We start from the raw sequence: 21,555 nt of genomic DNA on the forward strand, positions 1-21,555 counted from the left end.
TTTACCTAATTGAAAAATGAGCAAAGGATGTGGAGAGGCAACTCATAAAAGCAAGACTAAAAAATCAATATTCATGAAAATGTGTTCCACTTCTCTGCCAACCAAAGAGTTGCAAATTAAAGTGCCACTTTTGATTATGAAATTGATAAAGGCTAAAATTAAAAGAAACAGCAACTCTTGCCCACTGTTGGTGGGATAACATGAACTTTATGAAGGGTGGTTTGACAATGTGTATCTCAAAACTTCTCAAATCACATGCTTTGTTGCCTTAGCTTCAAGTCTGGGAATTTATCTTAAGACCTTTTCTCAGGTTAATGAATAAAAATATCTGTTGCAGTGCTATTTTTTAATGGTTTTTTAAAACATTTTTCTTGATTTCAGAGAAAGATAAAAATATCAGTGATAAAAGAAAATCATTGATTGGCTGCCTCCTATAGGCCCCACTCTGGGGAACGAGCCCACAACCCAGGCATGTGCCCTGAACAGGAATCGAACCATGCCCTCCTGGTTCAAAGGTTGATGCTCAACCACTGAGCCACACCAGCAAGGCTGCAGTGCTATTGTTAAAAGTGATCATTTAAAAGGGGAAATGCATGCAATGTATTGATAAATGAAAGAAGCATGTCACAAAACATATTCAAATTTAACTTCAATTTTATAAATAAGCTTATGTACACTAAGCAAAAACAAACAAGATTTTTATTTTGCTGACTATTATAATACACTATCATAAATTATACAGTTGATCCTTGAGCAACTATAGTTTGAACTGTTTGGGTCCACTTATATGGGGATTTTATTTTTTTAAAAGTATAAATGGCAGGTGATCTATAGATTCAATGCAATTCCTATCAAGATACAAGCAGAGTATTTCACAGAACTAGAACAAACATTCCAAAATATTTATATGGAACCACAAAAGACCCAGAATAGCTACAGAAGTCTTGAGAAAGAACAAAGTTGGAGGAATCATGCTACCTGTTAACTATACTACAAGGCCATAGTAATTAAAACCATGTAACTGTCATAAAAACAGACATATATATATAGATCAATGGAACAGAATATAGAACCCAGAAATAAACCCATGCCTTTATGATTACTTATGTTTGACAAAGAAGGCAAGAACATACAATGGAATAAAGGCAGCCTGTTCAACAAATGATGTTGGGAAAATTGGATACCTGCAAAAAAGTGAAACTAAGTCACCTTAGAACACCATATACAAAAATAAACTCAAAAGGGATTAAAGACTTAAATGTAAGACTGGAAATCATAAAAATCCTAGAAGGAAACATAGGCAATAAAATCTGTGACAATTCTCGTAGCAATATTGTACATACACACATACGCGCGCACGCGCGCGCGCGCACACACACACACACACACACACACACACACACACACACACACTAGAAGCCCAATGCACGAAGATTTGTGTAAGAATGGGCCTTCATTTCCCTGGCTGCTCGTACCGCCTTCCCTCCGGCCTGGAGCCGCCTTTCTGCCTTCCCATGTTGCCCAGAGGCCTGGAGTAGCTGGGGTGGTGTGGAAAGCCTGTGCCGTCACCATAGCGATGACACAAGCATCCCACCCCAGGCTGCTCAGTGCCTGTGTATGCAAATTAACTTGCCATCTTTGGTAAGTTAATTTGCATACTCCTGATTGGCTGGTGGGCATTGCAAAGGTACAGTCAATTAGCATGTTACTCTTTTATTAGATAGATACATATCTTTGGGCAAGGGAAACCAAAGAAAAAAATAATAAATAGGACTACAACAAACTAAAATGTCTGCACAGCAAACTAAAAAGACAACCAACTGCGTTGGAGAACGTATTCACCAATACATCTGATAAGGAGTTAATATCCAAAATTTATGAAGATTTTATAAAACAACACCAAAACAAACAATGAAATTAATAAATGGGCCAAGTACCTAAAATAGATACTTCTCAGAAGAGGATATACATGTGAAAAGATGCAAATTAAAATCACAATGAGATATCACCTCACACCTGTCAGAATGGCTTTCTTCAGTAACACAACAAATAGTGTTGGTGAGGATGTGGAGAAAAAGGAACCATTGTACACTGTTGGTGGAAATGCAGATTGGTACAGCCTCTATGAAAAAAATTAAAAATGGAACTATCTTATGACCTAGCAATTCCATTTCAGGAATATAATCCAAAGAAACCTGAAACACTAATTCTGAAGAATGTATGTACCCCTTTATTCATTGCAACATTATTTATAACTAGAGGTCTGGTGCATGAAATTCACACAGGATAGGGTCCCTAATCTGGCTGCGATCAGGGCCTATCAGGGCCTTCCGGCTTCCAGCCAGGGCCTCCCTTCCCCAGGGAGGGGCCTTCCTTTGTTCTACACCACCCCCTGGTGGTCAGTGCACATCATAGCGTGCAGTTGAGCTGCCGTAGCATATTATTAGCATACTAGAGGCCTGGTGCACAAAATTCCTGCATGGGAGAGGGAGGGAGGGGTGTCCCTCAGCCCAGCCTGCACCTTCTCCAATCTGGGACATCCCTCTCACAATCCAAGACTGCTGGCTCCCAACTGCTTGCCTGCCTGCCTGCCTGCCTGCCTTCCTGATTTCCCCTAAGCGTTTCTGCCTCCCAGCCTGATCACGATCTCTTAACCACTCCCCTACCAGCCTGTTTGCCCCCAACTGCCCTCGCCTACTGGCCTGGTCACCCCTAACTGCCCTCCCCTGCAGGCCTGCCCCTCCCCCCAACTGCTCTTCCCTGCAAGCCTGGGTCGTGTCGTCCCCCCCCCCCCCGCCAACTGCCCTTCCCTGCAAGCCTGGTCATCCCCAACATCCTTCCTCTGCTGGCCTGGTCACCCCCAACTGCTCTCCCCTGCAGGCTTGATTGCCCCCAATTGCCCTCCCTTGCAGGCCTGGTCCCTCTCATCTGCCCTCCCCTGCTAGCCATCTGTGGCAGCCATCTTGTATCCACATGGGGGCAGCCATCTTGTGTGTTAGAGTGATGGTCAATTTGCATATTACTCTTTTATTAGATAGGATTATGCTTTGATTGGTTGAATCAACAACTGGACACTTAGCTTATAAGGCTTTTATTATATACGATTATGCATTTATGTTACATTGTGTTGTTATGCAAGGTTAGACACATAAAGCCACACCTATTAGTCTTTAAGGTATTATAAAAATTAAGATATGATCCCCTCACTGCCAGCTTCAGAACTGAATGTCCGCCAGACTGCGATTTTTCCCTTTCATAGCGAGGCTTGAGAATGAATCACTCACAGCATGCTCTGTTGTCTACACAGAACTAATATATGTATGGAAAGCCTCTGTGGTGAGGACTTTTTAAATAGAGGTAGGGCCCAGCCAGCATAGCTCAGTGGTTGAGCGTCACCCTATGAAATAAGGTCATGGTTCAATTCCCAGTCAGGGCACATGACCAGCTTTGGGCTCCATCTCTAGTATGGGATATGCAGGAGACAACTGATCAGTGATTTCTCTCATCATTGATGTTTCTATCTCTTTCCCTCTCCCTTCTTCTCTGAAATCAATAAAAATATATTTTAAAAGAATAGAGGTGGGAAATTAAATGAGGTCCAAAACTGAGTTACATTAGTCATGTACATCACAAGCACATATAAAGGGAAACTGGCCAATAGTTTATGATCATTTATGTGCTTATTTCATTACTCATTCTTTAACAGTGATGTTAGCTAGATCTTTTGCTAGCTTCCCGGTCCATACAGGTTTTGTCACTGGGCCTTCATACTCTGTCCACTCATTCCAGTGGCATTCCTAACCATTAAGAGGACCTCGGCAAGCTAAAATGGGAACCAAGGGTGCTGTTAGATTTGTGTCAGCAGCATCTGACTTCAAATAATGATAAGCACCTTGGTCAATACAAAAGACCTTTTTTACTGCTTTAAAAATATTTCAAGAGAAGAATTTTTAAGTGTAATACCTAATACCAGGTCATTTTATTCTTGTATAATTAGTAACATAATTTTTTTTTTGGTAGCTAATTAGTAATTTCTTATACCCTCTTCCCAAAAGTTTGAGAGCAAAAAGGAGCTTCTTAAAGTTTTTCAAGATTGTGCTAACATAGCTTCATGCATGATATGTTTGTTTTCTTTAAGGGAAAGAAAGAGTTCCAGGTATCCCTCTTCCAGACTCTGGTGCTTCTCATGTTCAATGAAGGGGATGGATTCAGCTTTGAAGACATTAAAATGGCCACTGGGATAGGTATGAAACACTCTTCATGAATGTGTGGTTTTTGAGTGCCTTGTTTTTAAACACTCATTTAAAAGAAGATGTAGACTGTGTCTCTGCGTGTCTCTGCTTGTCACACTTGAAAGTATGGTTTCTTTCATTTTTGTTGAGTGTAATTATTCATTTTAATGCTAATCTGTGCCTGCATTTTTCTCCTCAACCAGAGGACAGTGAATTGCGGAGAACGTTACAGTCACTGGCCTGTGGCAAAGCACGAGTTCTGATTAAAAGTCCCAAAGGAAAGGAGGTAGAAGATGGAGACAAATTCATTTTTAATGGAGATTTCAAGCACAAGTTATTTCGAATAAAGATCAATCAAATTCAGATGAAGGAAACCGTATGTATAAACTTTCTCTCTTTACTTATAGGGAGGATGTTCACCAAGCAATCACTAGTTTTTATAATTTCTTGATTGTAAGAGTTCTGAAGCATATTTCTAAAGTATCTAATTTGAATACAGTGTTTATAAGAGTACTCATTTTAATGTAGCTTTTGCTAACTTTATATTCACCATAAGAATGAAAATCAGAAAAGAAATGCATTTAACAGTTATTCACAAAAGTGGTGTGATAAATCAGAGCTTCCTATATCAAATTCTGTTAGTGGAGAGAGCATGTCATTTCCAAAACCCAGTGACTTGTCTTTTTATTTTTGCACAGCACATTTCAGCCATTCTCTCAGCCTCGGCCTCAGCCAGGGTCCTGGGGTGGAAGTGGTAAGAGTTGTGGGTGTCAAGGACCCACTGACATTGTATCTGTGATCTGTGTACAGGTGGAGCATCTGTAGCTTTGATCAGATTCTCAAGGTTCGTGTCCAGAGCAGGTTCTGGCCCACTGCCCTCAGGCCCTTCCTAATGCAGAAGCCCTTGCACCCCTGGGCTGTTATCAAACATACAGGCCAGGCGGGCAGGCCCACCCCTGGCACCCCATTTATATAACAGGGTGTCCAGCTGGCCCCCTTGTACATGTTAGTGACTTGAAGAGAGGCCTTTTGAAGGAGTGAGGTCAATTCAGACAACACAAGGACAGCTATCATTGATCAAATACTTTCTCCACCTCCAGCAGAAGACAGTGATTGCTTCACTTACATAGAGGTGTTCAAAGTAGCCTACAGAAAATATGTTTAGACTACACAAAAGGAATTAAAAAAAAAACAATAAATACATAAAACATATTCATTTTCACCGATAATTTTTGTGAAATTAAAGTAACATTCCATTTTTAATCTATCACTTTGGGAAATGTTTAAAAGTTTGTCATATCCAGGGCTGGTATATATGGGGAAACAGACATTCTTTTTTTAAGGGTTTTGTTTTTGTTTTTTTAAGATGTTTGACATACACAGACCTGCCTGTCCTCCACCCCATTTTCATCTGCAGGCCTCTATTATGTTGTTTTCATATATATATATATATTTCCTGCATGCCCCTTATTGGGGATCAAGCCCACAAACTGGGCATGTGCCCTGACCTGGAATCAAACCATGACTTCCCTGTTCACAGGTTGATGCTCAACCACTAAGCAACTGTGGTTGGCTTTTTTTTTTTTTTTTTTTTTTTAACAAGTTGCAGTGTTTACTATTTGCTTCTGATAAAAGCTCTTTATCTGTTCAAGTTCTTTTATTTTTTCTCATTACTCCTTATATATTCAAGTTTGTTTTAAATCAAGAATAGATTTTCAATTTTGTCATGCCTTATCAAGGTGATTATAATCTATAACCTTGAAATTATTGTGATGATTTCCCAATGCTAAGAAAAGTTTACATTTCTGGAATAAATTCTGATGGCTAGTATGCTTTGTTTTTTCATTACTATGCTCCTGGATTTAATCTAGGATTATATAGGGTATTTACAGCTTTTCTATTACTTTTAAAATTATTTTTCAATATTTGGTACTGAAGTTGTACTCCTTGGAAGCTAGGTTTTATTAGAATATAATGCATAGCAGAACAGGATTCATTTAAAGTTTGGCCTTTCTTGGCATCAAAAGTTTCTAGTCAAAGTCAACAGTATGACATAATTAATACTAAAATGCATCTTTACACTTCACTTTTGTCTTTTTTTGTGCAGGTTGAAGAACAAGTCAGCACCACTGAGAGAGTGTTTCAGGACAGACAGTATCAGATTGATGCTGCTATCGTCAGAATAATGAAAATGAGAAAGACTCTTGGTCATAATCTTCTAGTGTCTGAATTGTATAATCAGCTGAAATTTCCAGTAAAGGTAAATGTATATTGGCTTAATTAAAACTGTAGTATTGCCGAGACTGGTTTGGCTTAGTGGATAGATTGTTGGCCTGTGGACTGAAGGGTCCCAGGTTCGATTCCGGTCAAAGGGCATGTACCTTGGTTGCGGGCACATCCCCAGTAGGGGGTGCGCAAGAGGCAGCTGATCGGTGACTCTCTCTCATCGTTGTTTCTAATTCTTTATCCCTCTCTCTTCCTCTCTATAAAAAAAATCAATAAAATATATATTTAAATTTAAAACAAAACAAAACTGTAGTATTGTGCCAGAAGCATGTTCGATTCTCATTACCTTCAGAATCATATCATTTGTTCTACATTATAAGTGATAATTTGCTTCAGAAATCTACCTTTGTGTATATACTAAGTCTAGAAAACCTGGCAAATGATGATAGTAGGAACTTGATCTCAAATGTTCTTCATTACCGTTATAGAAGTGATAGATATCTAAAATTCCCACTCTAGAAGGGAGAAGGTACTACATAGAAATGGACATTTATTATCATCAGTTAAAACAATTCAAGTTATATCACAGGATTTTAAGGAGATCATGCTAACTAATTTAATAAGCATTTTGCAAACTACAAAGCATTCTTTACCTCAGTAATACGTCTTCATTGCTATTGAGTAAAAAGTCTACCCTAAAACCTTTCAGTCTGTGGGTATTTCCAGAACTGAGACCTGTCCTGCTGTATGTGGAATACAGGATAAGTGAGGGGAGCATTATGAAGAGCTTTAACGCATGAATAAATCCACCTAGAAAAATAAATAAATAAATAAATAAATAAATAAATAAATTCACCTAGGAGATATGGGACTCTCATGACACCTGGCCTTTCAGTGACTAAGCCTGCCACATGTGCTCTTGAGGTGGAAGTACCCTGAGTTTGTGTTGTCCAGTTTGATAAAAGATTAGCTGGCCCTTTTTTCTCACCAAGGGAGTTGAGTCTTGTCACTGAAATGGCGGGTGAGAATGCCATCCTGCCTCAGCAAATATCTGTAGAGGCAATGTGTGCTGCACAGTGCTCTGCACAGTCGTGGAACTGCCTCACGACATTCCTCCCTACCACGAGCCAGAAAGAGTGTTGATTTCCCCTCTGCAGATGAGAGACCCAGCAATTAAAAGACTAAATAGCAAGTAAGGTGTGCATCCAGCCATAACGCCTTGTTCTACTTTGATAGGTAATTGGATTTTAGCCACATATTGTAAAATGTATGATCTATCACTAACTAGAAAGTTACAATGTTTGGAAGAAAGAATACACAGGTAAAAAACTTGCTCATAATGGTCAGCATAATCGCTTCCTAACAGCAGAGCCAGAGGGCGCTCTTCCTGGGCTGACATGTCATGGTTACTTTGAGCAAAGGAATACTCAGAATTTGTGATTGTACTTTATAAATGTATTAATAGCATATATAGTATATATTAGTTCTTAGGGAGAAATATCCTTAACAGATGAAAGTGCCTTGAGACATCAGATTTCCCTTTCAAATAAACAGAATGTATTACCTAATAGGATCTGCCATGTACATATACTCATTAGTGATCAGAATTAATGTATTTACATTTCACAAGTTTCATATTTCCCATAGGAAGTCCTGCTCTGACAATAAATTCACATGGAGCACTTTGATTGAGAAATAATGTTAACATTGTCTTTGAAGTAGGAAGTTTTAGTCCATTTTATACTTACAAATAATAAATATGTATATATAATTGTGTAAAATAAGCATAATTATAATCACATATTTTGTGCATGGTGTTATATTCCCCTTTGTTTGTAAATTTAATTCCACTGAAATTGTGTGTTTGTTCTTTTCCTTTTTTAGCCTGGAGATTTGAAAAAGAGAATTGAATCTCTCATAGACAGAGACTATATGGAGAGAGATAAAGACAATCCAAATCAGTACCATTACGTGGCCTGATGCATCGGCCAGCTGTTTTCTTTCAGTGAGACACTGGAATGTATCTCCAAAACAGTGCACCACCTCTGTGCTGTTTCCAGGGCTTTCTGGGATTGAGCCAGCACAGACACTTCGGATTCGAAGGAAAGGAGATGATTCTTGGATAACCCTTCACCAGGCTTAAGGATTTGCAAATGGCATATGTATCTTTTCACCCTCCAGTTCTTCCTCTTGTTCTTTTAGGCATTTAAGTTGTTTCCATTGCTCTGTTCAGAATGACATTGGGATTGGACAAGAAGATACTGGTTAAGTGAGGTTCCTTTGTAAGGTGGTGTTGTTGTGGCAAAAAAAACTGAAAGTTTGGTTGTTTGTGTGTGTGTGATCATGAATGCACAATAAAAAGACCCTCAATGCTGCATTCTTTAGCTACAGAGATTACTTAGGTATTCCTGAAGATAAGCTATTTTAGTTCATGAACACTTAGATTAAAACAAGAACCCTTAATTGGTGAACATTAAGAAAGTCAGTGTTAAAAACTGGCTTATTAATTATGCAATCTAAATACTGGCATCTATTTTTCATTTATTGTCAAAAAGTTTTAAACTTTAATGACTGATTTTTCTATAATGAGGTTTCTCAATGAGATCTCTGATGTGCCAAGAGGACATCGGGTCTGATGTGTTTGGAGCAATGAACCCATCAGCGTCTTTATTTCCACTGAATTATTTGTGAATTTTCTGTTTAAGGTTTTGGGGGGGTAGTGTGTTTGTGTTTACCATTCTAAGATTGAGTCTAGCAGTCCCTGTACTTTGCATTGGGGTAACTGCTGTTTGATTTTTTTTTAATTGCAGTATTTGTATGAATGGTATAATAAAGTTTGGTTTTGTTCTTACAGTCACGCACAGGGACAGTCGTCATTCTCTGTGCCATAACCACTGTAAAATGTTTTATAGGAGACTTAAAGTCTTTATTGTGAAGCAGAGGTTATTTTGTCAAAAGATTAAAAGGATTTCATTGGCACCTGGTTTCATGTTGTGTATGTATAGTGAGGTTGAATAGCAGATTATGTTAGTATGGTAACTATAACAGATGCTTTTAGATAACATTTAAAACTACTTTATATTTTACATAATAGCATGTTTCATTTTGATTAAAAACTACCAAAGGAATTTTGATCATGGTAAAGTGTTTAAAGCAATATTTTCTGGATAACAAGTTTATATAATTTGGTTTTGTGCTAAATTTTTCAAAGATTCTGCCTTTTTGAAACATGCGTGTTTAAAATATGACATCTTATGGGTTTCCATGTGAAAATCCTCTATCATCATTTCTATATTTGTAAATTTTCATTTGAGTTCTATGATATATGGTCTATAAAACACCGAATAGATTTCTACTTATATTTTAATTTCACTGTCTCTAGAACATTAATATTGTAATTTAATGTAGACTTACTCTGAATAAAATTAGTTAAATTGGCCTTAAAATTATATTAATAAAACTTTGTGGTATGCATATGGCATTCCTCATAAATCTTTAGCAACTTAAAATTCATTACTAATACAACAGACAGAACCAGAAGCGGGCACATGCCCATCACCCTCTCAGGTAATGATTCTGTCCTATCCGCTTTCACAAGCTGCTCAGCAAAACACCAGCAGACTGGTCTGGCTTCACAGTGAGCAACATACTGTACCTCTTATTGCTTGTTTCTGTCCATTCAGTCATCAGTGTCATTTAAAATTTTGCTATAGAGCCGAATCCGGTTTGGCTCAGTGGATAGAGCGTCGGCTTGGGGACTGAAGGGTCCCGGGTTCAATTCCGGTCAAGGGCATGTACCTTGGTTGCGGGCACATCCCCAGTAGGGGGTGTGCAAGAGGCAGCTGATCGATGACTCTCTCATCGATGTTTCTAACTTGCTATCTCTCTCCCTTCCTCTCTCTACAAAATCAATAAATATATTTAAACAAAAAAAAAAGTTAACCAGTTTAAAAAAAAAAAATTTTTTTTAATAAAATTTTGCTATAGTTAAATGTTAATGTAGTAAAATAGTGTAGAGAAAATTATAGAAAAAGAAAAGGCACTTAAATGAGGAAAAAAAACTAGAAAATTGGAAAGGAGAAAGTGAAATTATTTACAGATAAATGATTCTCTGAAAAATATAAGAAGTAACTGAAAATCTATGACTCAAAAAAAAGAAATTCACTAAGTTTTTAATTAAACACAAAATTAACAGAAAAGTCAAAATATAATGGAAGACCATTTTTTCAATAACAACAAAAATGATAATACCTAGTAATGGGAAAATATGCTATATGAATTTTATTTTTTCAATATATTTTTATTGATTTCAGAGAGGAAGGGAGAGAGAGAAATGTCAGTGATGCCGAAACCGGTTTGGCAGGTCCCAGGTTCGATTCCAGTCAAGAGCATGTACATTGGTTGTGGGCATATCCCTGGTAGGGGGTGTGCAAGAGGCAGCTGATCAATGATTCTCTCTCATTGATGTTTCTAACTCTCCCTCTCTCTTCCTCTCTGTAAAAAAATCAATAAAATATACTTTAAAAAAATGTGATGAGAGAGAATCATTGATCAGCTGCCTTTTGCACTTTCTCCTCTTCCCCCTCTCTCCCCCCGCCCACACACACACACTGGGGATCAAGCCAACGGTCCGAGCATGTGTCCTGACCAGGAATTGAACCAGTCTCCTGGGTCATAGGTCAAAGTTCAAACACAGCCATACCAATCGGGCTGAAAAGCATTATTAATATTTATTTCTATATTTGTGTAGTATTTTAAGATGTCAGATGTCCCTTATTTTAAAACACAAATAGACACGGTGATCCTAAAGTTAAAACAGAAAAGCAAATAGGCAAAAATAGTCAAATATTGTTTTCAAACCTATAACATGATATAATTAAAACACCATACTGCTGGCATATAAATGGATCTCTGGAACCAAACAGAATCCATAAATGAACCAAATACTTGAGAATGTGTGTGACATCAAGAGGCATGTCAGGGAAAGGAAACGTTTCAACAAATAATGCTGGCAAAATCTGGTATATCAACTTGAGAAAAGTAAAGTTAGATTATACTCATTTTTATACTATCGATAATATACTAAGTCCCAAGTAGTCAAAGATTTAAGTGTTAGAAAATGAAACCATAAATTTAAGAGAAGATCCTTTTTTCTCAGAATGGAAAAAAGTCTAATCACAAATTAAGATTTTTTTTTTTTAATGATAACATTCTGAAAGTCTACATGGGAAATTTTAAAGCCTGGAACAACAACCTGTCAGAGAAATATGACTGTGTTCTTGATTAGTTTTTCAAAGAATGGGATCAGGAGAGAGAAACGGTGAGTAATGGGCTGTGATTTCAAGAAAGAAATGAAACGGAGGAAAAGTGGAACCCAAGGGGATCATTTTGAGAAAAGCTTGTTCGGCAACTTGGCCAGTATGTGGGTGTCATCCTGGAGAGAGGCAACTGAAGTAACTGAAAAGCTATGACCCAGCAGGGAGCACAGGACAGGGGAGGCCCCTCATCACCCCTTCCCTGCTTGGATGCAGCAGGGGAGGGGGGTAGGCGAGAGTGGGAGAAGGTAAAGGCCAAAGCCAGATCTGTTTGATGGGGTGAGGTGCTGAGGGCAGTGGTGGGGATGAGGGCTGAACCTTGGAATGGGGAAACGGTAGGATTAACAGGTCTGTGTTCACTGTAGGACTGAAGAATTGGGTTTGGAAGGAGCTTGGTATCATAATTACAGAATCTGGGAAGAGAGGAGGCTGAAGTGAGACTAAAGTTGGGTCAAGAGTGATGATAAAGCAGCGTAGAGAACTGCCAGCGAGGGATAGGCGTTGCCCAAGTGCTTGGCAGTGACAGCAATGTGGAGGGAAAGTGATGCCCCTTGTTTGTGCTTGAAGATGGCATGAATAGAAAGCCCCTACCTCACCTCCAGGCCCAGGTAGATGGGACAGGCAGATGAGATGGCTACCATGTGCTGGGCTCCAGGGAAAGCAGGGTCCTCGGGACAGGTTTCTGTAGGAGCTGGTAGGAGGGGGATGTTGCTGCATTCAATCCTGTGGCAGGAAGTGTGCTGGCCAACATCTCTGGTCGCTCCGCCCTTTCCACTCACTCCTCGGGGGAGAATAACTGATTAGTTTGAAATGAGAAACAAGATAGGCACAGCTCCCCCACCTGCAACTGATTCCTGAACAGGCTCTTCTCCTTCCAAGGAGCAAGCCTGGGCCCTACGTGGCCCTTGAGAACTCTGGGGAAACAGTGCCACCTATCAAACATGTAGAAGGTGGGGGTTTTATGAGCGAATGAGCGATTGGGCTTTCAGAGAGGCCAGCAGAAAGGGCTGTGGTTGGAAGAGGGGGAACTGTGATACAGGGGCAGACAGAGTGTTGTGTTCCTTCTCGAAGGTTAGCAGAGTGTATAGTGGGGTCAGACCTAATAGGCTCTCAGGAAGTGACTCTCAGTTGGTAGGGAGATGGGATCTCAGATAACTTACAAGTATATATTCTTTATAAATATATATTGAATTTTTATTTTTATTTTTTTTTTACAGAGAGGAAGAGAGAGAGAGAGAGAGAGAGTGTGTGTGTGTGTGTGTGTGTGTGTGTGTGTGTGTTAGAAACCAGTCAGGGTTCAAGTATATTTTAAATTAGAAAATGCTGCCCTAACCGGTTTGGCTCGGTGGATAGAGCATCAGCCTGCAAACTGAAAGGTCCCAGGTTCAATTCTGGTCAAGGGCATGTACTTCAGTTGCAGGCACATCCCCAGTGGGGGGTGTACAGGAGGCAGCTGATTAGTGTTTCTTTCTCATTGATGTTTCTAACTATCCCTCTCCCTTCCTCTCTGTAAAAAAAAATAAATAAATAAAAATAAATAAATTGGGAAATGTTCATTCCTTTGATCCCACAAATTCTGAAAGACCAGTCGGGAGCCGAAAACCAGGATTACAGGCTTTATTAGGGGAAAATCCTGTTGGGCTGCCTCTAAACCCGTGCAGAGGTGAGCACTCCTTTCGAGGGGAGAAATGGGAAGGAAAGGGGCTTAGGGTACTCTGCACATGCTGATTGTTGGCTTAATATATGATTCACATAAGGTTCTTAGTCACTCAGGTACTTAGGGACAAGGGCTTAGGGCATTTGGCAGGTGCTGATTGGTTAGTCAATATACATGTCCAGACAAGATGCCTGGTTAGGTACTCAGGTATTTCCAGGCTGCAGGTTACGTCATGCTCCTCCCACCAGTTGGGGAAAGGGAGGATCTCAAGTTCCATTGCTAGACAATTATCCTATGAAATACTGCCACGCGTGTGGATTGATTTCTAGTACTATAACAGCTTTTATTTTAAAATTCCCAACAGTCCATGGGCAGGCCTGATAGTGATGTCTTCCATGCATGATGCTATCTGTGTTCCTGATGCTTTAACCAAAATGAGATCTAGACACTGACAGAGAGCAAATGTCTAGATATATTGTGATGTGAGAAAAGTACTGTTAAAAAAGAAACAAGCGCCGAAACTGGTTTGGCTCAGTGGTAGAGCATCGGTCTACGGACTGAAAGGTCCCGGGTTCGATTCCGGTCAGGGGCATGTACTTTGGTTGCGGGCACATCCCCGGTTAGGGGTATGCAAGAGGCAGCTGGTCGATGTTTCTCTCTCATCGACGTTTCTAGCTCTCTATCTCTCTCCCTTCCTCTCTGTAAAAAAAAAGAAAAAAGAAAAAAAGGAAGCACAAAATGTAATCATTTATGCTAAGCTTCAGGTCACCAAAATTAGATTTAATACCTAATTTAATTAATTTTGGCTTCTCCTGGAAATGGAATCTTAAACCAGTCATCTAGTGAGGTCATCTGCTTGGGACCTTGCGACAATCTGCTTTTTGCTAGTTTAAACTGCCTCAACCCATTCTCTTCTGCCTGTCAGTCTCATTTTGTACAGCTCCTCGGAGCTCCTTTCTCATAGATGGAATCCTGCCCAATTCATGAATCATTGATAAAGCAATCTTTAAAATTCACTCAAATTTTGTCTTTCAGCAGTATACCGTAGAACAAAATAGTAGTGCTACAGTGCTACTACTATTAGTGTGTGTATATATACATATACACACATGCATATGAATGACAGGATATAATGACAGCTGCCCCTCTAAAATGGAGTTCTGGACGGCTAGGAACAGGTAAGAAGAGGGCGAAAGGGGCTTCATGCTAACGTGACCAGCTGCTAACCTGACCAGCTCGGGGAAGGCCTGCGTGGTGGTCTTGCAAACTTAGACCTAAAGTAACCACAAAGGATGGTCCAAAATTAAACTTTAAAATATGGTGGATAGTTATGTCCTAGGCTGGTATCTTCACTGACAAGGTCAACCTTTCCCTTAACTGAGCCTATCACTCTTTTTGCACCTATGATAACATACCAGTATCCTTGAAATGTCTGGGTAACTTGTAACTTACCTTTTTCTGGACCCCTCAGGGCAGAACCAAATGCCCTGGGCGTCAGAACAGATGCCACACATTCCTTCATTGTTATTACCATCACTAAAGGCTGAAATTCATACAAGGCGAGGGGGGGGGGGGTTCCTCAGCCCAGCCTGACCCTCTCCTATCTGGGATGCCTCGAGGGATGTCTGACCTGTTGGGATTGGGCCTAAACGGGCAGTTTGACATCCCTCTCACAACCCAGGACTGCTGGCTCCCAATTGCTCACCTGCCTGCCTTCCTAGTTGCCCCTGCTTCTGCCTGCCAGCCTGATCATCCCCTAACCTAGGGGTGTCGAACTCAATCAGAGAAGGGGCCAAAATCTAAAATCCAGCCTAAATCGCGGGCCGAATGGTTTACTGAACAGTCATAAACTGTCATTGTGATGGAAACGCAGCGGAGTGCAGTGATGACAGCGCGGTGCGGGCCACATTGCAAGGCCTGGTGGGACGGATTTGGCCCGCGGGCCTTGTGTTTGACACATGTGCCCTAACCACTCCCCTGCCAGCCTGATTGATGCCTAACTGCTCCCCTGCCAGCCTGTTTGCCCCTAACTGCCCTCCCCTTAAGGCCTGGTCACCCCTAACTTCTCTCCCCTGCAGGCCTGGGTCCCCCTAATTGCCCTTCCCTGCAGGCTTGATCACCCCCAACTGCCATCCCTTGCAGGCCTGGTCCCTCCCAACTGCCCTCCCCTGCTGGCCATCTTGTGTCCACATGGGGGCAGCCATATTATGTGTTGGAGTGATGGTCAATCTGCATATTACTCTTTTATTAGGATAGGTGCCTGGTACACAGGTGGGGGCGGCTGGCTTGCCCTGAAGGGTGTCCCAGATCAGGGTGGAGGTTCCCTTGGGGTGTGGGGCAGCCTGGGCAAAGGGCCTGTGGTGGTTTGCAGGCCGGCCACACCCCCTGGTGACCCAAGTGGAGGCCCTGGTATCTAGGATTTACTTATCTTCTACAATTGAAACTTTGTAGCTTTGAGCAAAGCCAAGCCTCCTGCTTGCTCCATGATGGCAGCCATTTCTGTTGGGATTTATCTTCTATAATTGAAACTTTGTAGCCTTTAGTGGAGGCCTAGGCCAGCAAGGGCAGGTGGAATGCTTAGCTTCCTCCATCACCAGAGAAACTCAAGCCTCCCTCCTGCTCTCTCAGTGGTCACAGCCATCTTGGTTGGGGTTAATTTGCATAATAGCTCCTGATTGGTTGAGGGGTGTGGCTTGGTGTAGCACAGTGATGGTTAATTTGCATATCACTCTTTTATTAGATCGTATGTTAATTATTGACTGTTAACTATCCTGCACCCACCTAAGTATGTGTCTTATCATTTTACTTTTTATCCAATCCCAGGGGTTTCCCTGCTTTGCTTTCTCCTGCCTCTCTATCAACAATGAATTTCATGTAACCCACCTATATCCCCTCCTTTGATTACATTGTATAAAAATAGGTGGGGGAAAAAACACCATTCTCTGGAGCATTATCCCAATCCCTTTAGATTCTGCTTCCCAGCAATTGACAGTTTGGCTCAAATAAATGCACAAAAATTCTTTACAGGTTTGAATGTTTTTACATTAACAGAGGGAAACTCAATTGTAGACCCTTCTGTACTTTTTAAATTTGGGTCAAAACAATGTAAGATAATCAAATTGTTAAGAAAAGCAAAATGGCTCCACCTACCATATTCTATAGCATCCTATCTATATTAATAATCTATACCACATGTGTCAAACACAAGGCCCGCGGGCCAAATCCGTCCCACCAGGCCTTGCAATGTGGCCCGCACCGCGCTGTCATCACTGCACTCCGCTGCGTTTCCATCACAATGACAGTTTATGACTGTTCAGTAAACCATTCGGCCCGCGATTTAGGCTGGATTTTAGATTTTGGCCCCTTCTCTGATTGAGTTCGACACCCCTAATCTATACTAATAAAAGGGTAATATGCTAATTAGACTGGATAAACCAGATGCCTTCCAGAAGTCCTTCCTAACAAAACTGGGGCCCAGGCAGTGCCACCTGGGGTCCTGGGTGAAGCCATCCAGGTTTTGGTGCAGGGGCTAAGGCAGAGGTGATGAGGGGCGATCAGACAGGCAAGCAGCTAGGGGTGATCAGGCAGCCAAGTGGTTAAGGGCAATCAGGCAGGGAGGCGAGCAGTTAGGGGCATCAGGCAGGCAGGCAGAGGCAGTTAGGGGTGATCAGATAGTCGAGGGGTCCTGGATTGCAAGAGGGTGCAGGTTGGACTGAGGGACCACTCCCTTCCCCCTCTGGTGCATGGATTTCATGCACCAGGCCTCTAGTCCCTACAATAAAAGATGAGGAATCTACCAACCCAAATTGTATCATTTTGAGTTCTTTTATATTTACCTTTATTGTAAATAATATATTGAATCCTCTGTTTTCTTGATCCAGGAATTTACTGTTTTTTAACAATATTTACTATGAAAATGAGGAAATAAGGGCCCATATTTTCCCCATGATTTCCTCCCTTTTCTTTCTCCCAATTTCTGACAGCCCTTGTCAGATTACTTTTGCATTTATATATATATATATAAATAACTAGGGGCCCAGTGCACAAATTCGTGCACCTTGAAAGCAACTGTGGGCCATGAGGCTGTGGTGGGCACAGGGGTGGGTCTTGGCCCATCCTCTGTGCCCCTGCCCAGCCCCTTCTACCACAGCCCCCGATCCTGCCACTGCCACTCCTGCTGCTGCTCCTACACCCATATTTGTATAAAAATAGCCCCACTGACAGCACACAGTGATTGGAGCCAGCGCCAGCAGTGGGTGGGAGCGAGTCCAGCACCCCAGTCGTCCCTCAGGAGCAGGGAGAGGTGGAGAAGCCCTCAAGGCGATCAGGACTGGCAGCCTCCACTCGCACCCACAGACAGCACTGAGTAATCGGGACCAGAGCTAGGCACTGGCAGCAGGTGCAAGTGGTAGCTCCGGTGCTGGCTGCAGGTGTGAGTGTCAGGTGGGACCGGCAGTGTGTGGGGGCAACAAATTTTCAGTAACCACCAGAGGCTTACTCCAATGACAGCAACCAGTGCCCCACCTTGGTCTGGCGCCCCTGCTTACCTGCTCCACCATGCCACTGCAGCCAATGCCTGCCATGTTCCACACATGCCCCCTGGTGGTCAGCATGTCATAGCAACCAATTGTTCAGTTGTTCTGCCATTTGGTCTATTTGTTTTACCTAAAACTTGGAAATTGAAATAGCATTTAAAGCATAATTCACTTCAGAAGCAAGGAGTGTGCCTAACCCAGAGTGTGAAATGTAATGCCAAACCGGTGCAACTCAAAAGACATCAGAGACAAATATATTTTCCATCAAATGCTCAAAGCTCATGTTAGCTTACTTTATATTTAAACTATGGTATTTCTGTCCAGCTTTTTGTTTTCCCTGGAGTTGACAAATGAAATGTATGCTCTGTCTTATCACTGGGAAAAACTTTCTCATTGACTAGAGGTCTGGTGCATGAAGTTGGACATCCGCTGAGGGCATCCTGGGATCAGGCCTAAGTTGGCAGTCAGACATCCTTCTGGGAGCCTGCTGCACTGGCCAGGCATGAGCTAGCTCTGGCTCAGCAGCGCTCCCCCTATGGAAGCACACTTGACCACCAAGGGGCAGCTCCTGCATTGAGAATCTGCCTCCTGGTGGTCAGTGCACATCATAGCAACCGGTTGTTCCGCCTTTAGTGTCAATTTGCACATTACTGTTTATTATGTAAGATTTGCATGAATCCATTTTTTTAATTTATTGATTAAGGTATTACATATGTGTCGAATCCGATTTCTTAAGACATTTTCCTCAGAACTCTGATACAGTATTGTTTTCAATTCAGTTCGTTTGCATAGCTCTGGTCCTGGATTTTCCTTTCTTTCCATCCCTGTTTAGGTCCACTCCTCAGATCCCCAGTCTCCCTTTTACTTATGTTCCTGACTTGTTTTTCTCAGAGAGAATGTTGGGAGACAAACTTTCTGGGATACTTTGCATTTATACTTAATTGTTTGGCTGTTTATCAAAGTCTAGGTTCAAAATAATTTCCTCAGAACTTTGAAGGCATTGCTACATCATCTAATTTACAGCTTACAGCCTGACACCATTTTGTAACTAACCTGTTTTTCTTCTTCACAAAACTTTAGAAATCTATTTCTGTGTTTTTCTATTTCACAAGAACTTATCTAGATCTGAGCCTATTTTTACTTGTCTTGCCAGGACTCAGCAAACCTCTTCCTCAGAAGACTTCTGACCTCCTTCTGTTCTGGAAAATGTTCCCTTCTTCCTAAACTTTTTTGCTCTCACTTTCTTTAAGAGGAATTTTTGTTAAGCAAATAGGGCAGATGATCTTATAATGAAAACCAACAGTTTTATTTTTGTTTCTGGTTTGTGTTTCTGGCGGTGGCCTCTGTATCAGATTAGCATTTGTTTTCTGATTACTCAATTTCAACAGCACACTTTTTAATGACTACACCATTTTGAAACTCTGAGAGCACTAACTCTTTTGCTCTTCCCTTATGTCTAGAATAGGGGTGGCCACATATAATCACTGTTACACATTCTTCTTTATAGGTGAAATCGAAATTAAGAAGGGAGGGTTTTGTTGTTGTTATTAATTAAAAGAGGAGGACGACATGCAGGAGGCAGCCAATGAATGATTCTCTCATTGATGTTTCTATCTACCTTTTCCTCTCCCTTCCTCGGGATTGAACCCACAACCCAGGCATGTGCTCCTGACCGCAATTCAACCCTCTTCAGTCTGCAGGCCGACACACTATGTACTGAGCCAAACTAGGTAGGGCAGGAAGAAGCGAGTTTTAACGAAGAAATAATAAAATGTAATGAGAATTGAAAAGTGTCCTGTCTTGTGGCAACTAGGGGCATTACAGTTTGAGTGCAGGGTAGGAACAGGTTTGATGGGGTACAGTTTATGGTAGCTTGAATCAGAGGCAGAGACAGGAAAGTTTCTTGTGGATGATGAAATGAGCAAGTATACAGACTGAGAGAAAGAAGCTAATAAAGAGAGAAGGTGGGGGGAGATATACAGGAAAAGGAGGAATTTGAAGGTAGGGGAAAAGGGTCAAGTTTCTACAAAAATAGACTAGAGTGGATTCAAAGACGGTGGGTGTTATGTGTGCTGTTAAGGGTATTTGTGTATGTTTGTATGTCTATCAGTGTGTGTGCGTATGTAGCGTGTTTGTGTGCATGCATATTTGTATATGTGCATTTGTTTGTGTGTGCATTTGTGTGTTCTTTGCTAAGACAAAAGGTCATTATGTAAAGGCATAGATGTAGATAAGTGAAGTATGTATAACAGGATAAAAAGATGAGAATTTTAATTTTTTAAAATATATTTTATTGATTTTTTGCAGAGATGAAGGGAGAAAGATAGTTATAAACATAAATGAGAAACATTGATCAGCTGCCTCCTTCACACCCCTTACTGGGGATGTGCCTGTACCCTTCACAGGAATCAAACCTGGGACCTTTCAGTATGCAGGCCGATGCTCTATCCACCGAGCCAAATCAATAAATATACTTTATTGATTTTTTTTTTTACAGAGAGGAAAGAGAAGCATCGATGAGAGAAAAACATCTATCAGCTGCCTCCTGCACACCTTCCACTGGGAATGTATCCGCAACCCAGGTAAATACCCTTGACGGGAATCGAACCCGGGACCCCTCAGTCCGCAGGCCGACACTCTATCCACTGAGCCAAACTGGCTAGGGCAAAAGCTGAAAATATTTTTAAGAGTTTCCACTACCAGCCCAGCTGGTATGGCTCAGTGGTTGAGCACTGACCTAGGAACTAGGAGGGCATGGTTAGATTCCCAGTCAGGGAACATAATGGGGTTGAAGGGTCGATCCCCAGCATGGAGCATGCAGGAGGCAGCCAATCAATGATTCTCTCTCCCTCTCCCTTCCTCTATGAAATCAATAAAAAAAATATTTTACAAAAAGAATTTAAACTATCTTTCCCTCAGTACCTTCTTCTAAGATTAAATCTTTTAAATTACAGACCAATGCCCTTAACCAAATATTAGCATTTTAAGTACAACAGTATATAAAATCAAATAATATATCAAAACCAAGTGAAGTTTAATGTTTGGTTTAACATTTGAAAAATCTGAGAAGAAAAGACATAAAGAAAAAATAAAAATCATCTCAATAGAAGCACGGCATTTGGTAAAATTCAATTCTCAATGTTGATTCAAAATTCTCAGCAAACTAGGAATAGAAGGGAACTTCCTTAACCTGAAAAAAGGCCATTTACAAAAGACTTAAGCTAACATTATGCTTAAAGGTAACAAAATGAAGTTTTCCCCCTAAGGTTGAGATAAGGCAAGGATGTCTACTTTATTCACTATTGTATTAGCGGTCTTAGCCACTGAAATACAACAGGAAAAAGAAATAGAAGGCATACAGATAAAAGAGATATAATCTTGCCGAAGCCAGTTTGGCTCAGTGGTAGAGCATCGGTCTGCGGACTGAAAGGTCCCAGGTTCGATTCCGGTCAAGGGCATGTACATTGGTTGCTGGCACATCCCCGCTAGGGGGTGTGCAAGAGGCAACTGGTTGATGTTTCTCATCGACGTTTCTAGCTCTCTATCTCTCTCCCTTCCTCTCTGTAAAAAATCAATAAAATATATTTTTA

General features: G+C 41.1%; 1 protein-coding gene across 5 annotated transcripts in view; it reads left to right on the forward strand.

Moving 5' to 3' along the window:
• Positions 1–21,169, forward strand: part of CUL4A (cullin 4A) — a 71,215-nt gene extending 50,046 nt beyond the window's left edge. For 2 of the 5 annotated variants that reach the window (XM_036457325.2, XM_036457328.2), the window contains 4 exons: positions 4,139–4,244; positions 4,436–4,608; positions 6,340–6,492; positions 8,343–9,437. In XM_036457325.2, the coding sequence (XP_036313218.1) occupies positions 4,139–4,244; positions 4,436–4,608; positions 6,340–6,492; positions 8,343–8,438 (528 nt within the window). In that variant the 3' untranslated portion in view covers positions 8,439–9,437. Of the gene's footprint in view, positions 1–4,138; positions 4,245–4,435; positions 4,609–4,930; positions 5,077–6,339; positions 6,493–8,342; positions 9,438–10,064; positions 10,071–13,350; positions 13,945–21,103 lie in introns of those variants that run through there. The other 3 variants (XR_004991275.2, XM_045588806.1, XM_045588807.1) reach the window with 3 other exon arrangements.
• Positions 21,170–21,555: the final 386 nt, after the last annotated feature.

Source organism: Pipistrellus kuhlii, unplaced genomic scaffold (genome assembly GCF_014108245.1).
Source record: "Pipistrellus kuhlii isolate mPipKuh1 unplaced genomic scaffold, mPipKuh1.p scaffold_m20_p_3, whole genome shotgun sequence".
Lineage (NCBI taxonomy): Eukaryota > Metazoa > Chordata > Mammalia > Chiroptera > Vespertilionidae > Pipistrellus > Pipistrellus kuhlii.